Source organism: Pangasianodon hypophthalmus, chromosome 10, assembly GCF_027358585.1.
Source record: "Pangasianodon hypophthalmus isolate fPanHyp1 chromosome 10, fPanHyp1.pri, whole genome shotgun sequence".
NCBI classification, from domain to species: domain Eukaryota; kingdom Metazoa; phylum Chordata; class Actinopteri; order Siluriformes; family Pangasiidae; genus Pangasianodon; species Pangasianodon hypophthalmus.
The window spans coordinates 12195750-12223698 of NC_069719.1; the positions used below are offsets into that span (position 1 = coordinate 12195750).

The following is a 27949-nucleotide window of genomic DNA, read 5'->3' on the forward strand; positions in this document are numbered from 1 at the left end:
CCAACGTGCTGTTTACAAATTCTACACTCCTTTATTCGCAAGTTTTCCCACAATGTGGCTGCCAAAGCTTCCCACATTCAGTGTGCTTAATATCGACACAGTGGTTTCATCCAATGGAAGTGCAAACCGCTAAACAGCCACAGACTCGCTGCAGTTAAGAGAGACTACCATGAGAAGCACAATATTTCAACCATGAGAATAAATTCACTAATGGACCTGAATAACTGAATTTAACCAGAGGTGATGAATCCTATCCTCCCACACAAAAACTTGATTTACTTCCAAAACTATAGATCTTTATATTACTCATTATCCTCTCATACAATGCTCTTCAAAATCCATTTTTAATCTTGAATCTATATGTGCACAAGAACTAGCAAATATTAAAATCCCTGTATTGTGAAGTTGTACAATAAGTACAGTTCAACAGATTGTTCCTATAAAAGTCTAGCTACTTTTTGGCAATACAACAAATATCATTAAGGACCACCAACTTGTTTTTTTATTTCTTTTATGGTTCAAAGACAAATAAAAGAACACACACCTACCCTTGAAAAATGGTACATCTGGATATTGAATATCTCAACCATAACGCTGTCAATTAACTTTTATTACAACCCCGTTTCATTTCTTTGCTTCACATAAATACATTTTAATCCAAATGGCTTCCAGAGGAAAAATCAGTAATTTACTCCAGTTGTGTAATTTATTCCATTTGTTTGGTCACAAAGCAGTTTAGTTTTGCTCAGGAAACCAGCGAGACAACAGTCGCCATATAGGAAGTTTGCAGACTGGATTTGGAAAGAAAAAAAAAATGCTTTAAATAAATGTTGCCTCAACTGCAACTCCGAAATAAATTTCATTTTTAAATACAATGTCGCACTTGATACAAAACCAGAGCGGATAAAGGCAAGTAGGAAAATAACTTGTCAGATATATGGAGTAATAAACAGGCTCATAATTGTGAACATGCAGCGAGTCTGACATGCTGTTTTTCCTCTTCCTGTCACAGTAGTAGACATACATGAGTGCAGTGCAGACGTACATAATCCCTTGCATGTTGATCTGAGCTAGGCAGGATCATTGGTTTGGCCCGTGGCCCCCGTGTGTTTACATCAACGGGCAGCACGAGTCGGTCTGCACAAACGACACTAAACAAAAGCTTGAGAGAGAGCGCAGTTAGTTTGCTAAAATGGGCTGGATGTTTGGGTCCGGGCTTTGTGTTCAAAGTGCGCTCAGCACAGTGGACGCTGATGTTTACGAGCTTGTGGTGCAGCAACAGCCTCCTTCTGCCTTTCTCAATGTCACCATCCGCCTAGTCGAACTTAGAAACGGGGTAAACACAGTCATCTAACGTTTCTGATACCAGAAAACAATCAATCTAAATACGTTCAAAGATCTGCGCTAATGTTATTTTAAGCTGCAAACAAGTTTTCGGGAACCAGTGGGAAAGGCTTATCCAGGTTTTATCTCAAGCAACACAAGAACAAAGCTTAGAAACACATCAAGCAATATTTCGATTATTTATAGAATATACTCAACCTAAATGAATGTCATTTACATTTACATAGCATGTACTAGTCAGAAAACACACACACACACACACACACACACACACACACACACACACACGCACACACACAGACACAGACACGGCCACATTTCATCTGAAATGTCCATTTGCACCACTAGAAATGAGCACTGGGTTTCTGTTAATATACCCAATTTATTTTGTGGAACTGGTTAATTAAAGACGCTGCTTCATTCTACTTACTGTAGGGTGACATTAACTTTGCAGCTTAATGATTCTTAATTTTAAAAAGATCAGAATCCTCAGGATTATGGTTTCAGGGTTAACCAAAAAGAATTATGATTCAATTCGTTCAGCAGACTCTGCGCCATAATTTAATTAGCATCGTAACCCGAGAAGCGGAGCAACACTTGTTTTGCACAAGAAAAGCCCAAAGTGCGTGAGGTTTTATGGTGACGCATCGCCACTTGTGAATCATTCATGTGGGCAGAGTTTAAAGAATAATATTTTTATTTTAATGCAGGGAAAAAAAAAAAAACCAAAGTGCATGTGAAGCTTCAGACTTGCGAAGTTAGATAAAGGCAGTAGCATTATCCCGAGTACATTAGCAAGCACAGAAACTAGTCAGTGAGGCAGTTTCAAGCCCAAAATAAACTTGGGTAAGGTAAGCCGTGTTTATTTTATGGACGCTGTTGCAGGTTGGTGAGTGAAGTGCAGTCGTGTGTTGGCACACGGGCTTGAAAGTGAGAGAGAGTGAAACATAATGACAGGCCTCTGACATCACAATCCTGGAGATGAACATCAGCGTTCCTGGAACACGGTATTTTTTGATCATTAGTGGAATTTTTGTTGTTGTTATTGTGCTGTTTTCATTTCTCCACTAGTGACAGCTGGTCAAGCTGCTTATTCCATGCATTTTTTTCTGACTGTTAATAAATCAATGGAACTCTTTTAAGTCTGTAGTCGTCAAAATCTTTGCATCATGTAGATGTGACCAGGATATTAATGATGTCTACTCTATGAGAGTAGTTCAAGTAGTTCATTTCAGCTTGGAGCAGTTGTTAACACTTTCTGCAGGATTTTTCCATTTAGGAGTGGATTTACAGTATGTGTGTCTGTGTGTGTCTGTGCTTGAAGCGGCTGTGGAGTTTTCCAGGCTAACAGGCGTTTATAGCAGTAGGGTGGGGTTAGACTGGGCTGGACTTGCTCTATTTCGGGACAGTTGAAGCTGGCCTCTCCAGTCTGCAAAACACACTCGAGTTCTGATATGGGGAAATGAGCACTCAGAGATCCACACGGGTATAAGAGGGAACTCTGATGTTATGAAAATATGAAATATTATCTTTCAAAAGTAGTTTATGTGCTAGTAACAAATGTAACAGATAATTGTTAATTGCTGCATTGTGAATAGTGGGGTATCACTGTAATAAAAAAAATAAATCCTCATAGCAAATAAAGCATTCCAAACATTTAAAGCCTTTACCTTTTTCTGTGCAGACCTTATCTATGTACAAATTTATGCATCAAATACAACGGCCATGACAGTGTAAAACTGACAAAGCATTTCACTGGCAATCCCAAATTAAGAAAAAGAAAATAAAATGCAATTAGTCATAGTTATAGTTAATTGTTTGTCATTCGTTATGGTTATATTTTGTTACATCTAACAGATTATATTACAAATTTGCTATTCACACCGAGTCACACATTATACAATTCTCTAACAGAAACTACTTTTTTTTTTTTTTCGGGGGTTGTTTTGTTATAGTTTGGCCATATTGGTATTAGTTAATTGGTTAAAAACATAAAACTGAAGCAATTCTACAGAACTTAATGTACTTTTTAATTTTTTTTAAATTAGGAGAGGTAGAGAGGGAGAAAAGAGGTCACGAGGCACTACTGCCTCGAGGTATGCATTTAAGGTTTAAATCCGTAATGTTATAGGCAGAGGCTGTCCAGGAAAATAAACAGTTGTAGCAGCCCCCGTCATAACTGAAGGCAGAGTTTGTTATTTTGTTCAATGCATTGGCAGGCGATACGGAGACCTTCAGCACTTATTACACTCCGCTTATTTGACTTTGTCTCCTCAAACACAGAGGAGATGAGAGCGGTACAGTATTCAGAGCTTGGAATATTAGCAACGTACATTATGCGTTGACATAGCAAATTACATCCAAGTATTCATATCACTTTTTACACTACAGCGCTTTTGAATTTGTGAATCTGATTGGTCAGAAAGTGTTGATTAATATTTTTTTATATATAAGAATGGGATAGATTTATATTAATGCAATTGTTGTAATACGTTATTGTTTATATAGTAATAACTCCTTCACTGGGACCTGTATCAAAGTAATCGAAGTCAGATAGTAAACTGATTTTTTAAAAAATGTGGTAAAGAAAATGTATAATCGTTGATATGAAGCTTCCTGTAAGGAGAGTTAACTTATGGAAGGAGTCTCAGTGTCAGTGCTCTGTAATGGTCAGTAAGATTCCTACTACAGCAAAGTCTAAGGACAGATGGTTCTGCCAGTTCTCTGTAACATGACAAGCTGCATTTTATTTTTATAATTATTATTATTATTATTATTATTATTATTATTATTATTAATAAAAGTCTATTTTATTATTTTAAAAAATGTCAGTCTGGTGAGGGAACAACAGTACACAACCTTGTTTCATGGATGTCCCACTATATTACACTATATGGCCAAAAGTATGTGGACACCTGACCATCAGACTCATATGTGCTTTTTGAACATCCCATTCCAGATTTAGTCTCCTTTTGCTGTTATAATAACCTCCTCTTTTCTGGGAAGGCTTTCCACTAGATTTTGGAGCGTGGCTGTGGGGATGTGTCCATTCAGTCACAAGAGCGTTAGTGAAGTCAGACACTGACAGGTTAGACCTGACACACAGTCAGCACTTCAGTTCATCCCAATGGTGTTCAGTGGGGTTGAGGTCAGGGCTGTGTGCAGGCCACTCGAGTTCCTCCACACCAGCCTTGGCCAAAAATGGACCTTGCTTTGTGCACAGGGGTATTATCATGCTGGAACAGGTCTGGGTCCCATAGTTCCAGTGAAGGGAAATTGAAATGCGACAGCATACAAAGACATCCTGTACAATTGTGTGTTTCCAACTTTGTGGCAAAAGTTTGGGGAAGGCCCACATATGGGTGAGATGGTCAGATATCCACAAACCTTTGGTCATATAGTGTAAATGTATCTATAAATAGTTAAAGAGTATGATGTGTCATTTTTTAAATTAATATAAAAGTTTAATTGTTGTGTTAGAAGAGGAATGAAACACTTCAGGATGCGCTGTTAATATCAGGCGTGGCATTGCCACAACTTCAGGGTGTCAATGGTGCACCATTAGCCTTGTCATTTATTATTTTCCTATAAAAGCTAGCCCTGTCCTGTATTATTCCTTACAGATTAATTCCTTTATGGCTCATTAAACCCCCTCAGCAAAGTGGAATACTACAAAGCAAAGACATAATCGCTTTGTTTTTTCACATTAACGTCTACAAATCTACAAAATCATTTCCTGAATAATTTAAAACAGTATGTCGTTAGTGATTTAGCATGCGATTTGTAATGGGATTTAAACAGCACCACATCACAAAAATAGAGAGGTCATGTCCAAAAAAAAAAAGATTATGCATTTAACCCTTTCGGAGTCAGGACACTTCTATCTGGAGTTAAACACCAGTGCAGAGAACCAGCTGGGTCTGGGTGCTGGACAACATGTGACCCCCGCTGTCCTGCACAGAAAACCCCTGGAGGACGGCTTTATCATAAACACATGCTACCTGCAGATCAGTGGCTCGCTCACCACCACATAATGAAGATGAATAGTGATTACTGACGTGTGCTTTCTCCCTCTCTCCTAATCACATTAAAGCGTCTTGTGTTTGTAGAGAGATAAAGAGGCTTTCGCTGTGTTAAAAACGCATTAAAGTTAAACCTGAGAGGGTGTCCGGTTTTTTCCCCTTGTCCTCTTTTTATTTTCAAAAGCTTAGCTTAATCTTATAACATCATGACTCAGTCTATCAACATTGTTGCTGGAAAAGAGTGGTCTGAGCTGAAGTACAGTATTTCTGCTTTCCATTAGAGGTGTGTTTATATTATTCTTTTTTTTTTACACTGGTAATATTTGCAACAACAATTAAGACCTGAAAGACCTGACTACTTACCTGAAAGACCTGACTATTTAGTCAACATCCTTTGGTTTGAAGTAGTACATTTCTCCATTCAGAAAAAGTCAGTGAAGTTTCAGATCATTCTCAATGTCAAGTAATAGTTAATCAAGGTCACACTAATTTCTCAATTAAACTTGGTTTCAGTAATTCTGATAAAGATTGATGAGTTTGGAGTAAAGTTTATAACTACAAGAGCCTATAAAAGGCTTAAGCTAAACATGCTGAATGCCTACATATAATGTTTACACATAGGGTTTTTATAAATCTTTTTATGAAATTCATTTTACAAGTCATGTAAAAATACACCAGTGGATCAGATGTAAAATCCGGTCTGATAATGGCCCAGCATTTGGGACAAATATCAGTCCGAGGCTCAATTTTGGTGCAGTACAACCCAATATACAACAAAACTTTAGGCCTACAATTACACTTACAAATATTTTCCAACAAATATCAGGAAGCAAAATCAATCCCATTAACAGAGCCAGAGACATGTTTCCTAATTGCCTGGAAGGTTCAAAAGCCACTTCATGCACCGAGGAATATTCGAAAATGATCATTCATACTATAACCTTTTTCTCAGGGGATTCAAACAGAGAACCCAGAGGAAACCCATGCAGGCACAGGGAGAACATGCACAGAAAGTCCACAGAGACAGGAACCACGGAGCCTGAAGCTGTAAGAAGGCCAATGCAGCACTGTGCCTCGTCATGGATTTCAGTGCATCAGACATCAAAGAGGGCGACATCATGACCAGAGAAATGCTGGTATAATCAACTTTCTGTCTTTTAAGACTATTTTATAAATTGGATTTTTTAATGATGATTCCATAGCATCTTTTTTGACACCATTATCGATATACTGACGTCCAAATGCAAATTTTGTCGAGCCAAACTGGTGCACTGAGTCTTTGAAACATCGCGATCTGGAAAAAACCAAGGCTTTATTAGATATAGCTTTGAGTCACATGTGTTTTGTCGAACAGACTGTCCATTCTGGTAATCTGTGCTGTGTACTTTCTCTGTCTTCACTCTGCTTAGGCGGTGAAATTATAGGCTGTAAATCAACACTTATTTTACATTTTGCTCAAATCTCATGCATGTTTTGTGTGCTGAAAGTTACAAGAAAAGGCAGTGAAGCATTTAGTGCGCAGGCCTGTTCAAAAACCAGCACCACAAGATCCAAACCATAGACCAACACAAGACCACAGCAAATAGCAAGATTAGGGCGCGAGCACCACCCGCACGACCACCGTGTCACTATTCAATACCACTAATAAAGTGGCACACACTGTCCGTGGCCCAGGATCAAGCCTAATCGTGTTTCAGAGCGACATACATTTTAATCAGGGTCAGGAAAAAGGAAATCTACATTTCACTCCTATCAGTCCCACTCCAATAAAAATGCCATTACTGCAATAACAGGATATGGTTGGTATTGGTAGACTGAAGAAAACGCAAAAACAGCATTTAAACCCGACCACAGCTTCTGTCGATGGTATATTTCGAGAGTCTGGTTTAACCGCCCTGTTCATGGGGAATTTTTTTGTTTAACTACATTTTTCCTGTTATGGAGCCTGGTTTTCTGCAATTGTCCTTGTAAATCTCAAGAAAGCGCTTAGATAAATGAGTGAGTTGTATAAATGTGCACTAAGGGTTCATAAAACAATTTCACATGAGAATGTCCCCAGCTAGAGCGACAGTGAGAGCTCTTTCACAATCATATTGGTCATTAAGGGTTTAACAAGTGAATTAAAAGCACAGTTTTGCAACCACACCCTTAGAGAGAAGAAACTTGTTCTAGCCATCTGGTAAAGTAGATACTGAACAACAGTCGCTGTAGCGCTGCCAGGCTGCTCTCTAATTGTGCTTTTTCAAAACATTGAAGAAAAAAAAAAAAAAAACTAAATGAAAGTATAAACAAAACGGACCTAGTATTGAACTCTGATGACCTGAAGAGGAAGCTGATGGGGCAACAGTTTTCCAGAAATGCTAATTATTTTGCAAAATAGTAAAGCATTATTAATTTGGTTTGTAAATACTAATACAGACAGAACCAGGAACAGATTCTAATAAGTGCGAGCTGACCTTTAGAGCCAATATGGTGAAGGGAGGGCACTTTTCAACCTCAAATACTGAACACATACGACAAGCCTTGTTTCCTTTTTCATGGACGACCTGTTTCTCTTGTTTAGAACAATTGGCCCAAGAGAAAGCCACATCCTGAGGGACAAATGCACAAGCACCTGCTGAGGCCTTACGCTGGGGTGGGTGCCTTTCTGATCCCATAGACCATTAGACTCCCATCCCATTTCATTTGAGTACAGCGTTTTACCTAACAAAAATGGAGTCAGGCAGCACAATATGAGGGATGTTGGGATAACGTCAGATTCTTTCAGGTTATGTACACTCTGCTGTCCCCCAACAACATTCAATGCAAATGCTGAGCTGTGAGTTGAAAAGCAAATGGAACATATAGTTCTGCTCTCAAAAAAAATAAGAAAGCAGCATATAGTAGTGTCTGGGTTTTTTTTTCTCCAAGCAAATCAAATAGCATTGTAACGCCAACCCTGAACGAAGAGGGGAAAAAAAAAAAAAAAAAAAAAAAACTGGATGAAGCACACTGTGTTCTGCAAATATTTTTTTCCCCTCCGCTAATTATATATTGCAGCCCGTGCAACATGACAACAGCAGAAAGCTGATCCCAGGTCTCCCAGCTCCAGCCGAGGCCTGTTTAAGGAGCTTCTGTCTTAGACTGCCAGTCTTTATCCTCTCAGCCTGCAGAGTGCTTCCATATGTGTGAAGCGCAAGCAGCGTTAGCCGAAACCATTGACTCCAATCACATCCTCGCCCGGGCTGCCCTCAGTGCAACACCCGAAACATACTCCATGTCCCGAATGCTCCCCCAAACTCTTCCATCTCACTCCAAACTGACTCGGACAGGCATCAGGCAGCCAGGAAGCTGAATCATTACCAAATTAGAAAACGAGGAGAGGCAAGTCACTCTGAGTGTTGCACGGGAATTTTCTTTTGAACTGAGTGGTTATGACAGAGTCACAGTCATTTATGAGACTCAAAACAAAAAGGGGGCACACAGGGGCCACACAAGACAGCTGTGCTCTGTTTTTTTTTATAATACAAATTACTCTCAGTGCATATGATTAAAACAGAGGAACGACTCTATTCCTGCGTTTTTTAAGCCTGGTCCTTCAGATTAGATATGAATAGTAACCTACAATTATGCAGCGCAGAACCGGAACATGGGGGGGGGGGACACTGTGAAACGCAGCGCCTAACATCTAACGTGGTGCTCAAACAAAATAAGCATCTCGCTGTGCCTAAAAGCAAATCTAAAAATACTATAGCACAGCTGGTTGACATTTATTTCCTAGGCCTTAGCAACAACATTCGGTTGTTTCCCAGTTTAAAAAAAAAAAAAAAACGCAAACAGTAAAACGTCTGCAGAATATAGCAAATGTAAATCACAAACACACACCTCAGCACTTTTGAGAGAGTGTGAGAGTAAAAACCTGACCAACCAAAAGCCAAGGAAAATCCTATTTAGCATTTTCTAACAAGATGATACTTACTATCAAGATGATCTGCTTGTAAAGAAATTTGCATAACAACCACCTGAGTAGTAAAACACACAATCTTAGAGCAGCTAGAGCTCTGCTTAAGTATACTGAGACTTATTTACCACTATTATTGTGTGTTATTTGGTATTAGGGTTTAATTTGTAGTTTTACTGACTGCTTTGTCATTAGTTCATAGAAAATAAGGTTCCATCTAAGGGTTACAGGTTCTGCAGGGCATCCTTCTAGAGGAACTCTAAAAGGTTTTATTTAGAGCCTGTAACTATCCAAAGAACCCTTGAGGAACCCATTTTTAGATGGTATGGCTTCTCTTTGAGAACATCTTTATAAACTTTAAGAATCCTGAATTATCCAAAGAACCACCGAGGAACTATTTTTTTTTTTAAGAGTCTATGGCTTTTCATTAAACTTTTTCAAACAGAAATTTCAGGTTTCAAATAGAACCTTATTAGAACCCTAAACTTTCCAAAGAACCCTCGAGGAACTCTTGAGGAATGAGAATGTAGGGCTTTTCATTAAGAACATGTTTCAAGTAGAACCTCTTTATGAATCTGAGAACTTTCCAAAGAACCCTTCTGGAACCAGTTTTTTTTTTTTTTAAATCTAAAGAGCTTTTTATTATAAAAATGTTTAAAGCAGAATATCTTTATAGATCTGAGAAGAAAAAAACTCTTAAGGAAGTCATTTAAAAGGGTATAGCTATTTGTTGATAAAAGGTTTCAAGCAGAACATCATTATGAATCTAAGAATGAACCCTGAGGAACCCTTTTTAAAGAGTGTATAGCTTTTCATTTAAAAAAAACACTTTCAGGTAGAACCTCTTTATGAATGTAAGAACCCTTACGTATCTAAAGAACACTTGAGGAACTCTTGTAGAGCTTTTCATTAAAAAATAGCTTCAAGTATGGATCTGAGAACCATTAACTATCCAAAGAACCCTTGAGGAACACTTTATGAAGAGTGTATAAAATTTCATCGATGAAATTTTAGTTGCTGCTTCTTCTGTTCTTCCTACAGATTTTTACTTCTTCATCAACCGTGCTGCGGTCATCCCCTGAAATTTGAACTGTATTCTCTAAGTGTAAGTCCCTCTGGATAAAACTGTCTGCTAAATGAATAAATGTAAATGTAATGGCTTACATCTTTGTAAATCCCTTATGAACTCACCATAAAATCTCACTAGACTCACATACACAAATCTCACATACACCAAATCACAGTGTTATGATTTATTTTTGTATTTGACATTCTGTGAATCAAAACTATTCTTCAAATACAAATCGAATACAAATGAAAGCAAAAAAGAGAAATATATGTGAGGATATTCAGAACAGGATCCCTACTTCCTGAATGTGAAACTCGTGTTTCCTCAGCTGTCGAGTTTAGTCACATAACTTCAGAAAACTGATTACCTTGACTCATTTAAGCTATAACTTAATTTAGTTATGTAAACCAGCTTAATAAATGTTGCTTTTTCCTAATTTAATAGTGCAGATGTGTATTTTTTACTGAAGGAGATACAGTCTCTTAGCACACCCACACACACACGAACACATGCCCAACCACCCACCCACCCACCCACCCACACACACGCGTGTGCGCGCACACTTTTTAGAGCATGTCTCCAGTTCCTAGAAAGCTTTGACCTAAAACACACTGGATCACCAGTTTAAGTGGGAAAAGGTGCTATGGTTTTGACTGATAATTTGCCAGGGACCAAAGGTCTTAAAAGCAAACCTGCACATGTGTAAGATTTCCATTTAATACTGACCTTTATAATCATGCAGCGCTCTGAAAGAAGAAACCACAAGGGCAGGAGCAGAAAGAAATGGCTGATGGTAGAAGCGTGCTTTGGGGATAATCTGACAGCTCAGTGACCATAGGGAGAGGGGGGCTGAGAGGAGATTTACTCGAAAAGATGACAGAAAACCACAGGGCCACAGAGCTGGCCAGAGAAACGTGCCTTCTTTCAGCATGGAGGAAGACTCTGGGTTCCCCCAGCGCCAGCCTCAGCATTATTACTGCAATTAGTCCATGTCTTAAGGGGCTTATGATTATATTGCTCCTTTTCATCAGCGGAGAGCCTCAGCAGCAGCACTCCGAGGAGTAGCTTGTCATCAGAAAGTCTACAGAAACATGTGTGCAGAGGCTAATAGCCATAGAAACACAGTTTCTCAAGAACACTTAGGAAAAATATGTCCATGATTCTCGTAAGCTGCTTTTCTTCCAACCCAATCTCACGCAAAATTCACAGGCATTCTAGTGAGTTAGAGCAACTGTGCACAAGGTTTTATACAAAAGTCTACAAACACTAACGCCACCCATCATTCTAACTATAAACATTTGTAACCGTTCGGATAAATTTTCTCCTGCAAATTCCTATAAATTTCCAGCCGTGAGACTATGATGTTACCTCATGTCCTATCAACTTGAAATTCAGACTTGATGTACGAGCAGACAGTAACTTACATAACCCAAGAAAGAGAGGGGGAAAAAAATGAATTATTTACTTGTTTATTAATGAAAATGACCGGTTTAGTTTGCCAAAGCAAAGAACAGTCACTTCTAAAAAAACATGAGGGACTTGTGTTAAAAGGCACTGGAGAGTGTGTGGTGAGGTCATTCAGCAGCTCAGCCAGACTGTCATTACCATCTCACCATGCTCAATCTTAACCACATCATCTCAAAAGCTACACACATTACATTACGGCTCCGACTACTTAACAAGTGCAGCCCTGCTCAACACTCTACAACTGAGCAGATTTAGAATTTGTACTATTTAAATTATTTCTAGAATTGTAATAAAATGTAGTGGGAAAATTGGTTTTTAAAAAATCCTTTTAAAAACAAGTTGAACTCAGTTGAACTCGATGCCAACGGAGTCGACGGTGATGTCTCCACCACCAACAAGTCTACTCCTTGTTGTTAGTAAATTGTATGCCAGAAATACCTTTAACATATACTTCAAACCTGAAGGAAGCTACTGAAGAAAAAAACTATTTCATTTGACCTTGCTGTGACCTTGATGCTGTTTGGCTCAATTTCAAAATGTAAATCAGCTGATCTGCTGGTTACAGTGATAATACCATATAAATCCTACAAACTACTTCTCAGTTCTTGAGATATCGTGCTAAAGAGAATCTCAGATTGATAGACAGATAACCCGAAAACATAATGCCTCCCTCAGTCATTTTAGACTTTGCGTCTGGGTTATTAGTGTTTTATTCTTATTCGCCCAGAGGACAAGTTAGTTCAAGAACCAGAGGAAGAAAATAATGACCTCCTAATGACTTGCTCATTTGGTATGTATGTTCAAACGTAATGCATTACAGGAGGGTGTGACGCACCTCGATGCTTCCGAATCCCACCACCTGCTGCACCACACACATCGGCCAAGACGCACTCTGACTCATGGTAGAACAATGTCTAGTACATGGATTCATTTGCATGTACAAACTACACTATCTTTACACTGACAGAAACCGAGCACAATATTGAAACACCGACAAAACCAAGTAAAATAGGTTACGGCTGTCATATGCCTCTCCTTCTGACACAAACCGCCATCACATGGCAGTTAAAGATATCGGGGAAAAAGAAATAAAAACATTAGCCAGACTTAAATAATATTTTTTCTTACGACACGAGGACACTGTAGGTCATAGCCGAAACAATCGCCAATGGTCGCAAACACAATGTGCTACATCAAACCCTTTTATCAGGAGAGGATAAGTACTTTCAACCCGGTTTCAACATATCGAAAGAAAATACGTTTCTTAGCCAGACTCAAAAAATATTTTTACTTACGATGAGAGGACACCGTAGCCGAAATATTCGCCAATGTCATGCTAACTTTTTGGCGAGGTCGCAAACACAATGTGCTACATCGGGAGAGGATAAGTACTGGCTACAACTAACTAGCTAACAATTAACTAGCTAACCATCTCGTCATACGCTATTATATTACATTAGCTACCACTATTTAGTGCAGTCAGTTAACTAAAACATGGCACTGCGCAGCACACTGGAGTTTTTTCAAGGCCAGTGGACTAGCTCATTAATGTATTATTTGTCAACCCCTGAATTTCAAGCTTTTCTTATATAATAAAAAAATAATTGTGTCAGGAATACAATAGCAAGCTGTAGTGCTGCTGAGAAGCATTACTGAACAAGCTCAAATAAAATCCCAAAAATAAAAATCCTAATTTCTTGATTTCTATACAATAAAAATACAGAGCCAAATCTATTTGTCTGACTCGAACCCCTCTACTTTTGTAGCTGTGTTAAATGTTAAACGGCTCTAAAGCCACTAATAAGGAGACATTGTTCCAGAGATTAAACCCGGTTGAGTTCACTAAGGAGCTGAATCCTTCCGACCACACGTCTTGTGTAGTCGCTGCTGCAGACTTGGGGATAAATATTACCAGACTCAATTCATTAGGAGCTGTATACATTACTCCTCCTTTGAAATTCTAACTCAGAGTAATCATGCAAGGCTCGGGCTCCGGCTCTTCACTCCAGCTTCTGTGTCTCAGACTCCGAGCACATGATCAAGGCATTTATATTGACAGCAATTATTATCACAGCACTGCTAAAATAAATATGCTTCCCAATATAAAGCATACAGAGCTCGGACAATCGTTCTGTGAGGTTTGACAAATACTGACACGTTGATGTCTTTGGGTTATCCTGCAAACAGCCTGAACCATTACTGCAGATAACACAAGATAAAATAGACAATCATCTGTGTGTAAATATATCGACTTCACAGTGGAGTCACTTGGTGTGGAATCTGCCTCTGGCCATCACACATGAGTGAAAAATGACTGACTGACAGCGCAGAGCAGTAAGATCAGTCCATCATGTTGTGAGTGACGTCTGGGCACACTCTGTGTACAATGCGTCAGAGGAACATTTCCGTACTTCCTTTCTTTAAGACAGATTCCAGATTGCTGTCTGCTGGTGAAGGCTGCATGAGTCTGGCAATACAAACTCCGGAAAATCAAGGTTATGTTAAACACTGTCATATAACAGGGCAAATTATTTCATTTTTCCTATATTTGAAAGACTCACTTACAGATGACTGTAAAAGTTTGCATCCCCCCATTGTTTTTGAAAAGAGAAATAAAAAAAAAAGGACTTATTTTTACAATCTTACTTTAACAAAGTGAGAAATAAAATGTGGGTGTATCCTACAACACAAAGCAGAAGCAACAGAAAAAGTCTTTGTGAAAGAACCAAAAGCAAGAAGTAAAAGTTGTGTCATGACCCTTTCAATCTCCAGAGCTGATCTGAAGAAGGCAGTGTACGACATCTGGCAGGGTTTTAACAGATATGTCAAGAATTATGTGGAAAAATGTGCCATTCAGAACACTGGGGAAAAGACCTTTTTTATTACATGTGATAATAAAATGAAACTAACACATTAAACACAGTTCTTGATATAAAAAAAACTGTCTCGTTCATGTGCTTGGGTAAAAATATTAATATTTCTTTTTAAAAAAATCATTAAACCTATTCATAGTCATAATTAATCAATCATAATAAAACCATTTCTAGTGTGCAGTATGTTATCACATTACCTCAGCTACTACTTTTTTAGCCCATGAATTAGAATTCCAGACACCTAAAAACACAGGACTGTGCAGCACATTGGAGCTTTTACTTGCCTGATAAATTGATAAATTTGATTGATAAATTGATAGATTGATAAATTTATCAATTGTACATGCCTGTATTTCAGGATAATTGTCATACAATGCAAAAATAATTGTGTGAGTGTGAAACATCAGCCAAAATTCTTTAAAAAATAATAATAATCATCATTTCTTGATTTCTATGCAAAAAAAATTACAGGGCCAAATCTGTTTGTCTGACTGAAACTCCTATAATTCTTGACTATATACAGGAGTATGTGCAAAGATTTGCCACTTAGAAGGCTGGGGAAAGGACTATTTTTGTTACATGTGATAATAAAAAGGAACGTAACTCACTAAATACAGTCCTTGGTATAAAAACAAATGTCCATTCATTTGGTCCTACTGAAAAATGAATCTAAAACTAGTTATGTTTTAAAAATCGTTCAAATCAAATCATAATGAAAACAATTTGACAATCCTTACACAGGAGATTTAAAGGTAACTATAGATAGGAAGAAATCTACCAATCAGCCAAGTGTTAGGCTCGTAGCACACTGCTGCTTCATCTTTATAGCTTTAGCTTCCGTATTTGTTCATCGCACTCTTCGTTTTGATTGATTACGTGTTACGTGACAGGATGCACGCGTGCATTGGTTATGTTGCTGCATGTAGCTAATTTGCAAAGTCAAAGTACTCTGTGCACTCTGTACAATTGGCAAATAGATTTTTCTGTTTCCATGTGCCATTATTTACGTACACCGTGACAGCGTAGCTCTAAAAGTGCCATTTAACGCCTGTCTCCTGTGTAGTTTACATTGGCGTCAAGTTACATAGATTTTGAATGGGAGTTTGAATATAATCCAAATTAAATTTTGCCGTGAAAGGTGACCAGTTGCACCTCTTATTTGAATACTGCTAACCACTCAGAATATGCAAAAACAATGACTCGCAAGGTAAATCCTGAACTTCACACAGAAATAGAGCTCAGGTCATGCTCACCTTTTCTTTATGCCTTACTGAAAATAGTACCTTTAGAAAAACCTATAAAACCACCAATTATTTATTACTGAAATAAGGCAAAAACATACAGAGAAGTACTTCCTGTAAATGTATGGCTTTTTGTTTTTTTTTGTGGATTTTTGTCATAAACAGATATATATAAATAAATATAAATGATTCTATTTTTTTCTATAAATTATAAATATAGGTACCAGCTCACGGACTGCTGTACCTGCCGGTTACGGTTGCCTGGTTTTTACAAGGCCACTATCCGCTTTTACTTCATGCACGTTTTTTACATCATACATTCAAGATGAGCTGCCAGAAATGTAGCTTCTGAAAACTCGAGGAAAAGCTGCCAAAACCTCGAAGTGCTCCCAGATCCTGCAGTTAGGAAGAAGACGGACCTGAATTACACTGAAGTGTGCTCCCTCTGAACGCTACCACATGTTAACACAGGCCTCTGCACCATATTAGCTAAAGCCACTGGTTTAAAGACATGGCAAATAGAGCAGAGCCGCTGTGAGCTCATGGGCTTTCTGTTAAGCGCGCACACACACACACACACACACACACACACACACACACACAGACACACATGCACGCACACACACGCACATAGACACCACGCACACACACAGATTGCTGAGCAGCATCCAAAAAACTTCACATGACTAAACACACCATAATGTCAGTGGCTTTTATAAATAACAGCTCCTAAATATCGAGTATCAGAACATTTCAAAGCGACGCAGTGATACTGATACAGTTCACAACATATTTACTCTCCATACACAAAATCAGACCTGGTACCTCATCTCTGGAGGCAATAAGGCCTCAAAGCAATACAGTCACTCAAGGCCATGATATAGTGTATAAATATATACATAGAATTTTCTTCTTTATTATTATTATTATTTTCCTTTTCCCTGTGTGCCAAAATATTTTTGTGAAACTTACATATGACTTTTATTTGTATGCAAACATGCGATTCAGGTTAAGACCATTGTGAGTACATGTCACAAAGACGTTACGCAGGGTTTCCTGAAAGAGAGGGTAAAGTCGTGACTAAATTAATTACAATGTCCTCTTTCATTTCCTTTCATCCTTTTTAAATCCATTACCAAAGCCGAGGCGTGGAAAAGCGAGCAATTAGACATCAAAAACGAGGTTTTATTTGCACTAAACATGTGTTTGTTTCTATGGTAATTACTAAAACAGGGCTAGAAAATGGAGAAACAGTAACATATGAGAGAGCGACACGCTGTTGAATACTTGGGGTAAAAATAGACCATTCCTTAAATTTCAGAAGAGTCGTTTATTTCAATTCATTACAAAAATGCCTCACATAGAAATGCTGCAACTGGAAGTTCCCTTTTTGGTAATACAAGACCACAAGCCAGAAAACAACAGCAATGCATCGAGACGTCTGAAAAGAGCCAGAATTTTCCTCCTCTGGACAAATTCTAAACAAATGTAAGTCTAAGTTGAGAAAATAAGCGCAGCCTCGAGTCTGAGGGAAAGCGCAAGACATCCAGACATTCTTTGGAAACTCGCAACAGAGAGAAATGAGAGTAAAGAGTGGCGTATCACTTTCACTCACAGTAATACAATTTAAATCCCTGCGTTTTGATTACCAGAGAATCCTGATGTTGTTCATTATAATACAATTTAAGCTTCTCGCAAGTGAACGTGGCTGAATGATTGATCCTTTGTGTGTCTGACATTTTTAACAGAAACAAATTTTACAGAATTAGCCATAAGAGCTAAAAAGGGAATTGCAGATCACAAAGTATATGGTTTTATATGGTTATTATTTTAAAATTCTATGGCCAATTTTTTTAAACCAAAATTTGCAAATAAAATAAATTATGTTCAGAAAATAATAGTGGCAGAAACAAAATGTGTGAATCAGGTTTGGAATAAATATTCATATAAGTAGCATAAAGCTTTAAGCAGATCATATTAGATGCATAAACTAAATAAAAACTCAACAAGGATATTATATAATATTTTACTTAGGAGTTTTATTGTACAATACAGACAGGTGTTAATCTACAAACACCGCATATTTTCTGTTCATGCTGATGACGTGTTAAAGACGAACGTGAATAATCCATAAACTCCATGTGCACACAGAAGTTGTTTCTTTACCTCTACCTCTACGTAAAATGACATTGTAAGGTCTTACGCTCAAACTGACATCATTTTGAGCGTCACTGTGCGTGAGTGCCAGTTTGCTAGGCAACTGGACTTGTGATAATTGTCAAAAATGACAGGCTCTTCTCCTTTAATTGCCGCTCTGAAGAAGTGCCCTTGCCGCAAGAAAAAGCCACTGGAGTTGACAAAATCCGCCAAGTATGACCAAGCACTAAGAGGTAGCTGTGTGTGTGTGTGTGTGTGTGTGTGTGTGTGTGTGTGTGTGCGCGTGAGAGAGAGCAGAAGTTTCTTCACATAACTGACATAGCTTTCATTAGTCCTTAATTCACGCCTGCACCTGAAGTCGTCTTCACTTCCGCCAGCCAAATGTACACTATTTACTCATCATTACCTAAAACTAGTTATAAAAATATATGATTTTGATTGTCTTTTTGTTTTTTTTTTGCAAAACACAGAACTAAAAAAAAAAAAAAAATCAGACAAAAGGGCACCTCTGAAAATCTGATTCACATAAGGTCTAAACACGACCATGAGACACATGGCACAAATTTATAAGCCTCGTTGTATTTTTAAGCTTGAGTGTAGGCAGTGGCGTGTTTGTATTGGATAAAATCCCTGATTACACCAGAAATGAACACAGCAGACTCACAGTAATTCTTATTTTTGAACCACCTACCTCCGAACAACATGTTTTGTAAGTAAATAAAGTTGTATTTGTCCAATAAACCCCAATTTCGCATGCTAATTTGTATGTAACTTTGGATTTGGATTGAATGTAACCTATTTTTGGGTATGAATTAAACAAGTAAACAGTGTATAACCTTTTTAAGCATTAAAAAATGATTAAATATTAAAAACTGTCAAGCTATGAAAAATGTACAAGTAGTAAGCGTATAATGTTGCAACTTCAAAAAAGAGTCAGTAGTTAAAACAAGAGAAATATTATATAAGATTAATTAACTTACCAAATCACTATAATAAATATTAAGTTTGTTCTTTAAAGTTCAATAAAAAAATCGGATAAGTGGCCTATAAAGAACGAAAATGTCGCATCTATGACACACTGGTTCCAGTTCAGCTTTGACAACGTAAGGTCATCTCTGTGTGGTCATCAGAGCACTTTGACCCTTTTAACACTTCTGCAGCGGCAAATCCAACAACGCTGGTAATTTTTGTAATCTTTCAGATCACCTAGTGGGAGAGCAATGTCTCCTAGAGGCATTAGTGTGGCTTTTTGCACAAGCCAGGAATAATGTTCTACCATCTAAAGCCCTGTTTATGCCTGTGTGGTCCACAGTGACGCTCGCCAAGCTAAAACCCGGCCTGAAACGGGCACCGCACATTCCGGTTTCTCCTTACACACTGGCCACGAAAACGGCGCGCCTGCACAGGGACCACCACAGCTCACCTAAAACAGCACGGACACCCCGACTGCAGCACGGACACATGCTAAGGAGAAAATTATACATATGAAATATCATTAAATAAATGATGAGGTGTGTGGAATCCGGCATGGCAGTGAGGTCTGTGGCAGTGTGTGTGTATATATGTGATTTCCACAGAGGAGGAGAGTACAATAGCACCGCACTGAATGTGATTGATGCTTAATGCACTGCTGAAGGAATATCACTTCACATCACCTTGGAGCCTTAAGAGGCAGTTGTGGCTGAAATGTTTCCTGTTATAGCCTGGCCACATCCTGTATAGCCATAAGAGATGAGATTTTATATTATATATATATATATATATATATATATATATATATATATATATATATAGCAAATGTTCTAATATTAATTATACAACACTTGTGGTCTAGAAAAAAAGCTCCTAGAGCTATAAAAGCACTTTGCTTGCACAGCTGATGAAGGACTTTTGTCTGAGACTTCCTGTTTCCCTAGAAACTTTGCATACTATGCTAATTTTGTTTAAATTAACATATACAATAAATTAAGAAAATTCTTATACATAAAAAGCACATATAAATCTTATATGTGATTTAACCATGCTGCAGCACATATATACATATATACCTATTCAAAAGGCTGGGTAATATGATGATATAATATAATATAGATATTGTGAAAATTATGTCACAGTGAACTTTTCTGAGATATCTTTTTTTATGTCTATGTTTTTGTTTTTTTGTTTGTTTTTTTTTTTTTTACAATAAGCAGCTGATTTGATAGTTTTCTACAGTTGGAAACTTGTCAAATGTTTAAAAAAAATGGGTTTTTTGGTCCTACTCAGTGTTCATAGGTAATATTTTTTTTAATTGTAACACTATTGTTTTGCTGGTAGTTTGTTAGAAAATCTATATAGTCATACATTCTCATCATGTATCGTACAAATGCTTTGATATATAGTGGTATTGATATTTTGATATACGATATTTTCGCATATTGTCCAACCCTATATATTAGTGTGTGTGTGTGTGTGTGTTTGTTCATTTATTGCAGCTGTATACTTTGTAAAGTGACTTTGAGGTTAGAAAGGCACTATTTATATTTATATATATATATATATATATATATATATATATATATATATATATATATATAGAGAGAGAGAGAGAGAGAGAGAGAGAGAGAGAGAATAGAGTTTATAGATAAAGTATAAATTAAGCATAGTACACAAAGTTTCCAGAGAAACAGGATGTGCCCGGTCTTCATCTTTCACCCTTCATCCTTCATCAGCTGTGCAAGCAAAGTGCATCCTATTATATATATATATATATATATATATATATATATATATATATACATACATATACACACACACACACACACACTTGACAAAAATATAACTCTTACTATGACAATTCAAAAATAGCAACCAAGTCTGCTTTCCTCACAACAAATCATAAATCCAATCTGGATGAATAATTAAACACATTCACTACAGACACCCAGTGTGACCCTGAACCAAAAAAAAAACGTGGACATGAATTACTACAGCACATTTTTCACCTGAGCTGAAGACTGTGGAGGCAGCTATGAGCCACTGCCAAAGCTCCAGCCTGCGAGGTGTGTGAGACACACTGATGAATCACTGCCGCTAATTCCCACTATGGAGAGCGCGGCAGGAGAGAGCAGGAGAAAGACAGACGTGATTTAACACTGAACCTACACCAGTCTCCACACTGTCACTGCGCACAGGGTCAATTATGTAGCGCACACTCTCTCTCTCTCTCTCTCTCTCTCTCTCTCTCTCTCTCACACTCACACACACACAGCAAACAGACTGTTGAGCCATCCATTTAAAGCTCATAGAAGCAATCCAGAAAAGGTGAATACAAATAAATATTAAGTATTTGAGTGATTGAGGAATATCAGTCATGAGTCTGAGCTGCAATTGGAAACAAAGAAGCAGCTTGCTGATTTAATTTACTGTTAATCATCATCAGAGAGCATCAGGGTTGTGTAAACTCTAGCAAAGTGAGCGAGAGAGAGAGAGAGAGTGAGTAAGAGAGCGAGAGGGAGGAAAAAACCTCTCCATGTGCTCAGTGCTGCAAATGAGATGAAGCTCTGTTGAAAAGTCGAGAGCTCCAGCCCCTTCCTCACTGAGCCGGAGCTCATTCTTCCCTGTGGATGTGTGGAGGAAACGTTGAGCCGCTGACGGGACGAGGAAAAAAAAAAAAAAAAAAAAAACACAGCACGAGCGAAAGGAGGACGATAGAGGCTGTCTCACTCTACTTTTGTGCTCTGATGTCACAAAACACATGACCCAGCCTCTCCAGTAACAGCCCACAAGGAGGGGGAAAAAAGTGTGTTTGAAAGCATACACGTTTTTTGGATGGTGAGAATGTTTCATTCCCCTCACAAACAACCACAGAACCACAAGTGCGGTGCGAGCGCTTTGCCCAAGACGAGCGCAGGGAGCCACTGGGGCGTAAATGGTTAATCGGCGCGGGTCAACCCCACTCCCAGAGACCCGACAAGTCAGTAAGTACGCTCTAACCACACTCGTATCGGCTTCATTCTGCTCCATCCAATATCTGTGCTGTGTGCGCTTTACACTCTCTCTCTCTCTCTGCTCTCTCTCTCTCTCTCTCTGACATGTGGCAATACACACATAGTGTGCACTGTAGTGAGCGCTTCATTAATTACATGTAAGGCTTGCTGAGTATTTTTTCCATATGGCCTGATATGGTTTGTGCTCTCAGTTTAGCACTTCAAGGGTCACGGCGACCTGGAAAGGAGACGTTATCTGGCGAGGATATAACCAAGTGTGGCGATGGCATCTAACAGCCTTTTCAGCTCCGTCACTCCGTGTCAGCAAAACTTCTTCTGGGGTAAGTGCTGTGAAAAAATTATTTTCATTTGAGTGTGCTGTGGTTCAGGCGTGGGTCATTCGGAAGCCACCTCGGCAAAATGCACCAGCTCCAGGTCAATAAGCAGTCACGCACGCACACACACACACACACACACACACACTTCATCCTACGAGGCGTAGGGCACGATGCAGGAGAGCCACTTCACGACAGTGAATATGCGCAGTGTTTACTTTTCCAAACATGCTAAGAAGCTGACATGTTTGTAGAACTTATAACTATATTTGTGGAATGATGACGGAGGGAAAAAAAATGGCATCGAACATATAAACAGTGACTCCGTTTCAATTTACAGGCTTGCATTAAAACAAGATGTGGAAGAATCAGTTTAGATGTGACTATGGGAGCGGGAGTGTGTTGTAATTGTGTTTGTATGTGTGTTTAAATCTATTCCCAGGCAGACACTTTGGTTTGACCTGAATGCATTTCAGTTCTCAGATAGAAACATGCATAGGAATGAAATTCTTAGACATGAATGCAGTCCTACAAAGCGTTTTTTTCCCCCTTAGGAGTTTAGTTTTGACTTTAAACACGAACAGGAAGCTGACTTCAGAAATAAAAACTGTCTTTAAATGGGGCTTTTTGTTAAAGAGGACAGAAATGAGCTATAAAAGTTTTGCGGACTGCTTTTTAAGAACTCAAGGCCAGAGAGAGACAGGACTGCCATGAAGGTGACGGATGAAAAACCACACGCAGAAAACAAAATGTATGCAAAGTGTATTTGAATACCACGACATTTTAAAATATACTAATATACGCAAAATGTGAAGCAAACTAAATTAAGTAATCAAGGCAACGTCCACGTCCAGGACACCAACAGACAAAAATAACCAGGTTAAAAATATAAAAGTAAATTATAACCAGCAGAGTTTGTAGAAGTTTATAATGAAATGCTGTACTTACAGAAGTTTCAGCATAAGGCTTCTCATAATTGGGAAATGATAGGTTTCTCCAGCAGGAACACTCAGCGCTGATACTGACACTGAGACACACAGTGGGTTTGTCATCACTGTCTGCGTACACCAACGCTTTAAACATGGTGTCTCGAAAAACACAAGACCAGCCACGAAAGCTCACGCTGAGATTGTTTAATAGATAAATGAATAGATAAATGTACGTGAATGTTTTTTTTTAATTTATTTTCTATAAATTTACTTTCAATACGTTTTTCAATGCTCTCTGTTTGCCATTTTATTACCACAGGTAATATTTAATATTATTCATATAACTAAGATTTCTGAATTAGAACACCACGGCGACAACATGATAATTCAACACTCCCTCAATACAATTTCCTTTCCAATAATCATCAAGGGAATAAAATGTATTCAACTGCAAAACTGAACAAATAGTAAACAATTGAAACTTTAATTTAATTACAGTGTATATGGTAAAAGACATCAGGGCTTAGAAGGCAAGCCCTGTCATAGACATGATCCAAGCACGTGGTGTTAAACTCACATTTCTTCAGGCATCACTAATCAATTACAAGTGTGTTACACCGCTCACGGGTGCATGTGCTTCTCATTTCATGAGCACGGTGGTCCTGCAGGCTGAGCAGCGAGGGTTAATGGCGTTAATTGGTTAACACAACTTTGCCTTTGCCTTTGCACTGAAAAGCGATATTAATGGACCCAACTTGCCTGGAAGGAGTGGTGAGGCCTGTAGGTGTTAAAAATGAATGTACTGAACATTTTAAAGTCACGGGTACACATTTTTTAGGATTTTTTTTTTTTTGGTATTAAAATCTATTTACTTTTACGCAAACAGGCTGCATCTGAGTTTAGTTTGACTACCAGGTTGAAGCAATGTCCAGAGCCTAATTAGGGGTCTTTAACACACTATTATTTCTAAGTGTGTTACATCTGCTCGCTGACGTTTTGCCTAAACCTCAATCATATGTGTCTAACGCTGTGTGTATTTACTCTACTTCACTGTGTATCAACAAGTTAATTTTACATGGTCAAGACAAATACCTCATCATGTACCATTTACTTTAGTGGTAACAGTGAGTCAGTGAAATTCCCAAATACAGTTTATATTGTTCTAGCCGAAGGTTTGAAATAATTTTTTACTAACTGTAGTAAAAATGTAGACAAATTAGAGCACGTCTCTGAGCATGCGCATTTCCCAAATAAAGAGGACCAATGTGTCTAATCACCGAGACGCATTCAGACAATTTCAATCAAGCCGAAGCAAAAGTGGAATACAGGGTGCAAGTCTGAGAGCACACTTGCCACAAAAAAAACCATAGTTCGATGGCTTGCAAACCACATGGTAAATAGAACGGCTCTAAGAAAAATGAGCGAGCTCTTCAAAGGACTGGGAAGTCATTTGATATGGACACTGGTGGATAAGGAAGCTTTTTTAGTCTGATACAGCCAGATGACTTCAAAGTGCCATGTCTCGCCCGCAAGTCAGGAAGAAGATGCAGAAAGATGGATCATCTTATCAGAAACAAACAAGCTGCAGTTTAAAGATACAAACATCAAAATTAGAACTGACAAACAAATGATGCTGAAACTGCAACATTAAGCCTACGATAAAACTGACTGCTTTTGTGTGGCTCGGGTGGTCTGGGTGTGTTGATTCCCTTTCTGACAATCAGCATTACTATGAAGGCAGGTCTTATTATTCTCTAAAACCGTAGACATGCCTTCTATGCTGTAATAATGACGCAGATTCGGACAGATTTTATTTTTAATCATTCTCATTATACGCATCTATGCACACCTGACTTCATTAACCTTAAACAATCAGCCTACGAGTCAACATCAATCTCATAATAAACACACAGCAAAAAAAGGACCCATGTCTCATTCATAATGTCATGAATGTCAAAATAGTGTCATACTGTTCACTCGAGTGATAAACATTTCTTCTGTGGAAAGCATGCACTGCTGAGTGTGTCTGTCGTCTTTCTCCACATGACAAAGGGAGGCATTGAGGTCTTTTGCAAAGAGCTTCTGAGAAAATAATCAAACACTTAACCATAGACTCGGGCTCTGCCAAACACAACGTTAAAACTGGGAAACAATAAATAGTCCCATAACACGAAAAAAAACCCTTCTGTTACATAGGAACCCAGTCAACAAACCATCAGAGTGGCCACAAAGCCACCCCAGGCCGCGCGCTCACTCTGACGCAGCGCTGTGTAATAAGTGCACGGACACTGAGACTGCGCCGGGAGAAGATCTACTAACAGGATGTTGATGGAAATGCATTTCAGAAGAAGCCTAGAGTTAAAAGTGCAGCAGCTTAGGCAAATTCTTCCATTAACTAATTGCTCTCTAAGCCATATGACACGATACCCATCTGCAAAATGAATCATAGAGACATCACATCAGAGTGTAAAAAGCAGCGAGACATGATTTACTCGATCTTGTCTTCATTCACAGAAAAGTTTTCATTCACAAACTTATTATTTTCCATCTGCTCACAAAACAATCTCAAATCATGATGTAAAAATAAATATTATTTTTTTGATTCTTCAGTGAACAAACAGTCAAAAAAAACTGAGTAGGGTTTGATTTGAGAGACTTCAGGAGTCTTAAGCCAATTACCGCATCTCATATTTCTTTTCAAGGGACTATTTGGAAGAAGGAAAGGATATAGCTAAAGAAACATATACTGCATAAACAGGATAATTGAAAGCCCAACATGAGTTCTTAAATGTACCTTGGTACGGCTTCAATTACCAGGCAGTTCTAGTGTGCGGAGGCTTCGGGGCAGTTTTTGAGAGGAAAATATTTAATGTTCAGATAAGTGGACTTTGACTCCGGATGGCTGTTTTGACTCTACCATAATGAAGCGAGTCCGAGACTACAGAGGCTCCACACTTAACAAGGCTCTACCTGTTCTACCCAACACCGGCAACAGCCAAAGCCAGCGTGCTCTATTGATTTAACCTCAGCTGGAATGTGGGATTTTCTTTGACTAGGGCATTACTTTAAAATATTTATAATATGATACACACAAGGGCTATAAGGAAAAACAGAATGTAAAAATGTGAGGCATGAGCCGGGCCGGTGGAGGAGAGGAGAGGACGCATTGGCAGCTGCTCTCATCCTTGGTTTCTCCTTCGAGCCGTGGCTCCGAAATTCACCACAAGGGAAATCTAGTGTTTTCAAATGGGCCCGTGTAATGCTTTATTTCCTCTTAAAAATGTACATTTTGATATCTAAACAACAAGAGAGAAACTGGGAATCAGACAGTGTGTCTGATTCTCTAGTATACAGCTCGCTCTGTGCGGAAAAGGGGCATTTAAACATTGTTTTCGTAAGAGATTAATATCTGAATATAATACAGACTTAAAATTTCTTCAGTGTCACACATAAATCGAGACCACTGAAGACAAATACAGTTTCTCCAAATAAATTCGAAGCACAGCCTGATATTAAATCAGCATCCGTCCAGATCCATTCCGAAAAAGAAGCAAAGATGGGGGAAAAAGAAGTGGAGGAAAGGCAATAGAGTAAATGAGACAATCGATAGATAGAGAATAAATAATCTTCCATTGCAATCTGCCATGCAACACACAACACACAGACTCACACACACAGACAGACAGACAAGCACACACACAGACACACACACACCTTCTCAGTGCACATGTAAAACAAACCATTAGCACTAAATAACAATACATCTCCTCTCAGCCTGCCATGGTAATCTGACCACAGCCATTAGCCTATGCAAGCACAACACAGAGAGCAAGACACACACCTGTGAGAATCACATTACCGCTCAGAGAGAAACATACAGGTATGACACATGCAGCGTGTCTGTTTCAGCAGTATCCGATTCCCGTCTTGTGTTTCTGCTGCTTTCATGCCACAATGGCATCACTTTGGCTTGCTATACAGCAAAATCTCAGAGGATTTTATCAGTTTGGGCCGGTCATTGTACTCAACAGCTCGACTAGCAGGCTTGAAATAATATAAACCATTAAACTATCATCATATATAAACTGTTCAGAGTAAATACACAAACTGCATTTTATATACAGTGAAAAAAAAAAAAACACATAAGATAAATTTATATATACAATTTCAATACCAGACTCAGTGATAAAGCCAGTGTTAAAGCCCAGAGCAGGAAAACAGTGGCTGTGTCTGTGCTATTAAGTATTAACTCTACATCTGGCTCTGTTGTCAACAATGCTGTTTTTCTGATTCAAACGTCTGTTGACTCATCCTGTGACGGCATTCAGGAGGGTGCTATAGTTACTGCAGCTCCTGTTTCATTGTCTGGTGTGTTTACTGTAAGCCCAAGCTACTCGTAAAAGTCGGTTTCGGGGTATCAGTGGATTCTTTGGGGAAATGACAGCTCATTGTCACTGTAATGTAAAATTTATCACTCATTCCCCCCCTCAGCAAGGTTGACACTGTCTATTAAAACGATCCTCCGTGGCTTTAAATATGTATTAGACGTCCAAAGGCAAATCCTCCAAGTTGTTGTTTTCCCCAGCAAAATGAAGGGAAGTATT

General features: G+C 38.5%; 2 protein-coding genes across 5 annotated transcripts in view; one reads left to right on the forward strand and one right to left on the reverse strand.

Annotated features, from left to right (window-relative positions):
- supt3h (SPT3 homolog, SAGA and STAGA complex component) overlaps positions 1-27949 on the reverse strand; it is an 83778-nt gene that overhangs the window by 43429 nt on the left and 12400 nt on the right. The gene's annotated exons all lie outside the window — the stretch shown is intronic.
- Positions 21057-27949, forward strand: part of runx2a (RUNX family transcription factor 2a) — a 43914-nt gene continuing 37021 nt past the window's right edge. The window contains exons 1-2 of the mRNA XM_026933977.3: positions 21057-22072; positions 22294-22422. Coding sequence (XP_026789778.1) covers positions 22365-22422 — 58 coding nt within the window. The 5' untranslated portion in view covers positions 21057-22072; positions 22294-22364. The remainder of the gene's footprint in view (positions 22073-22293; positions 22423-27949) is intronic.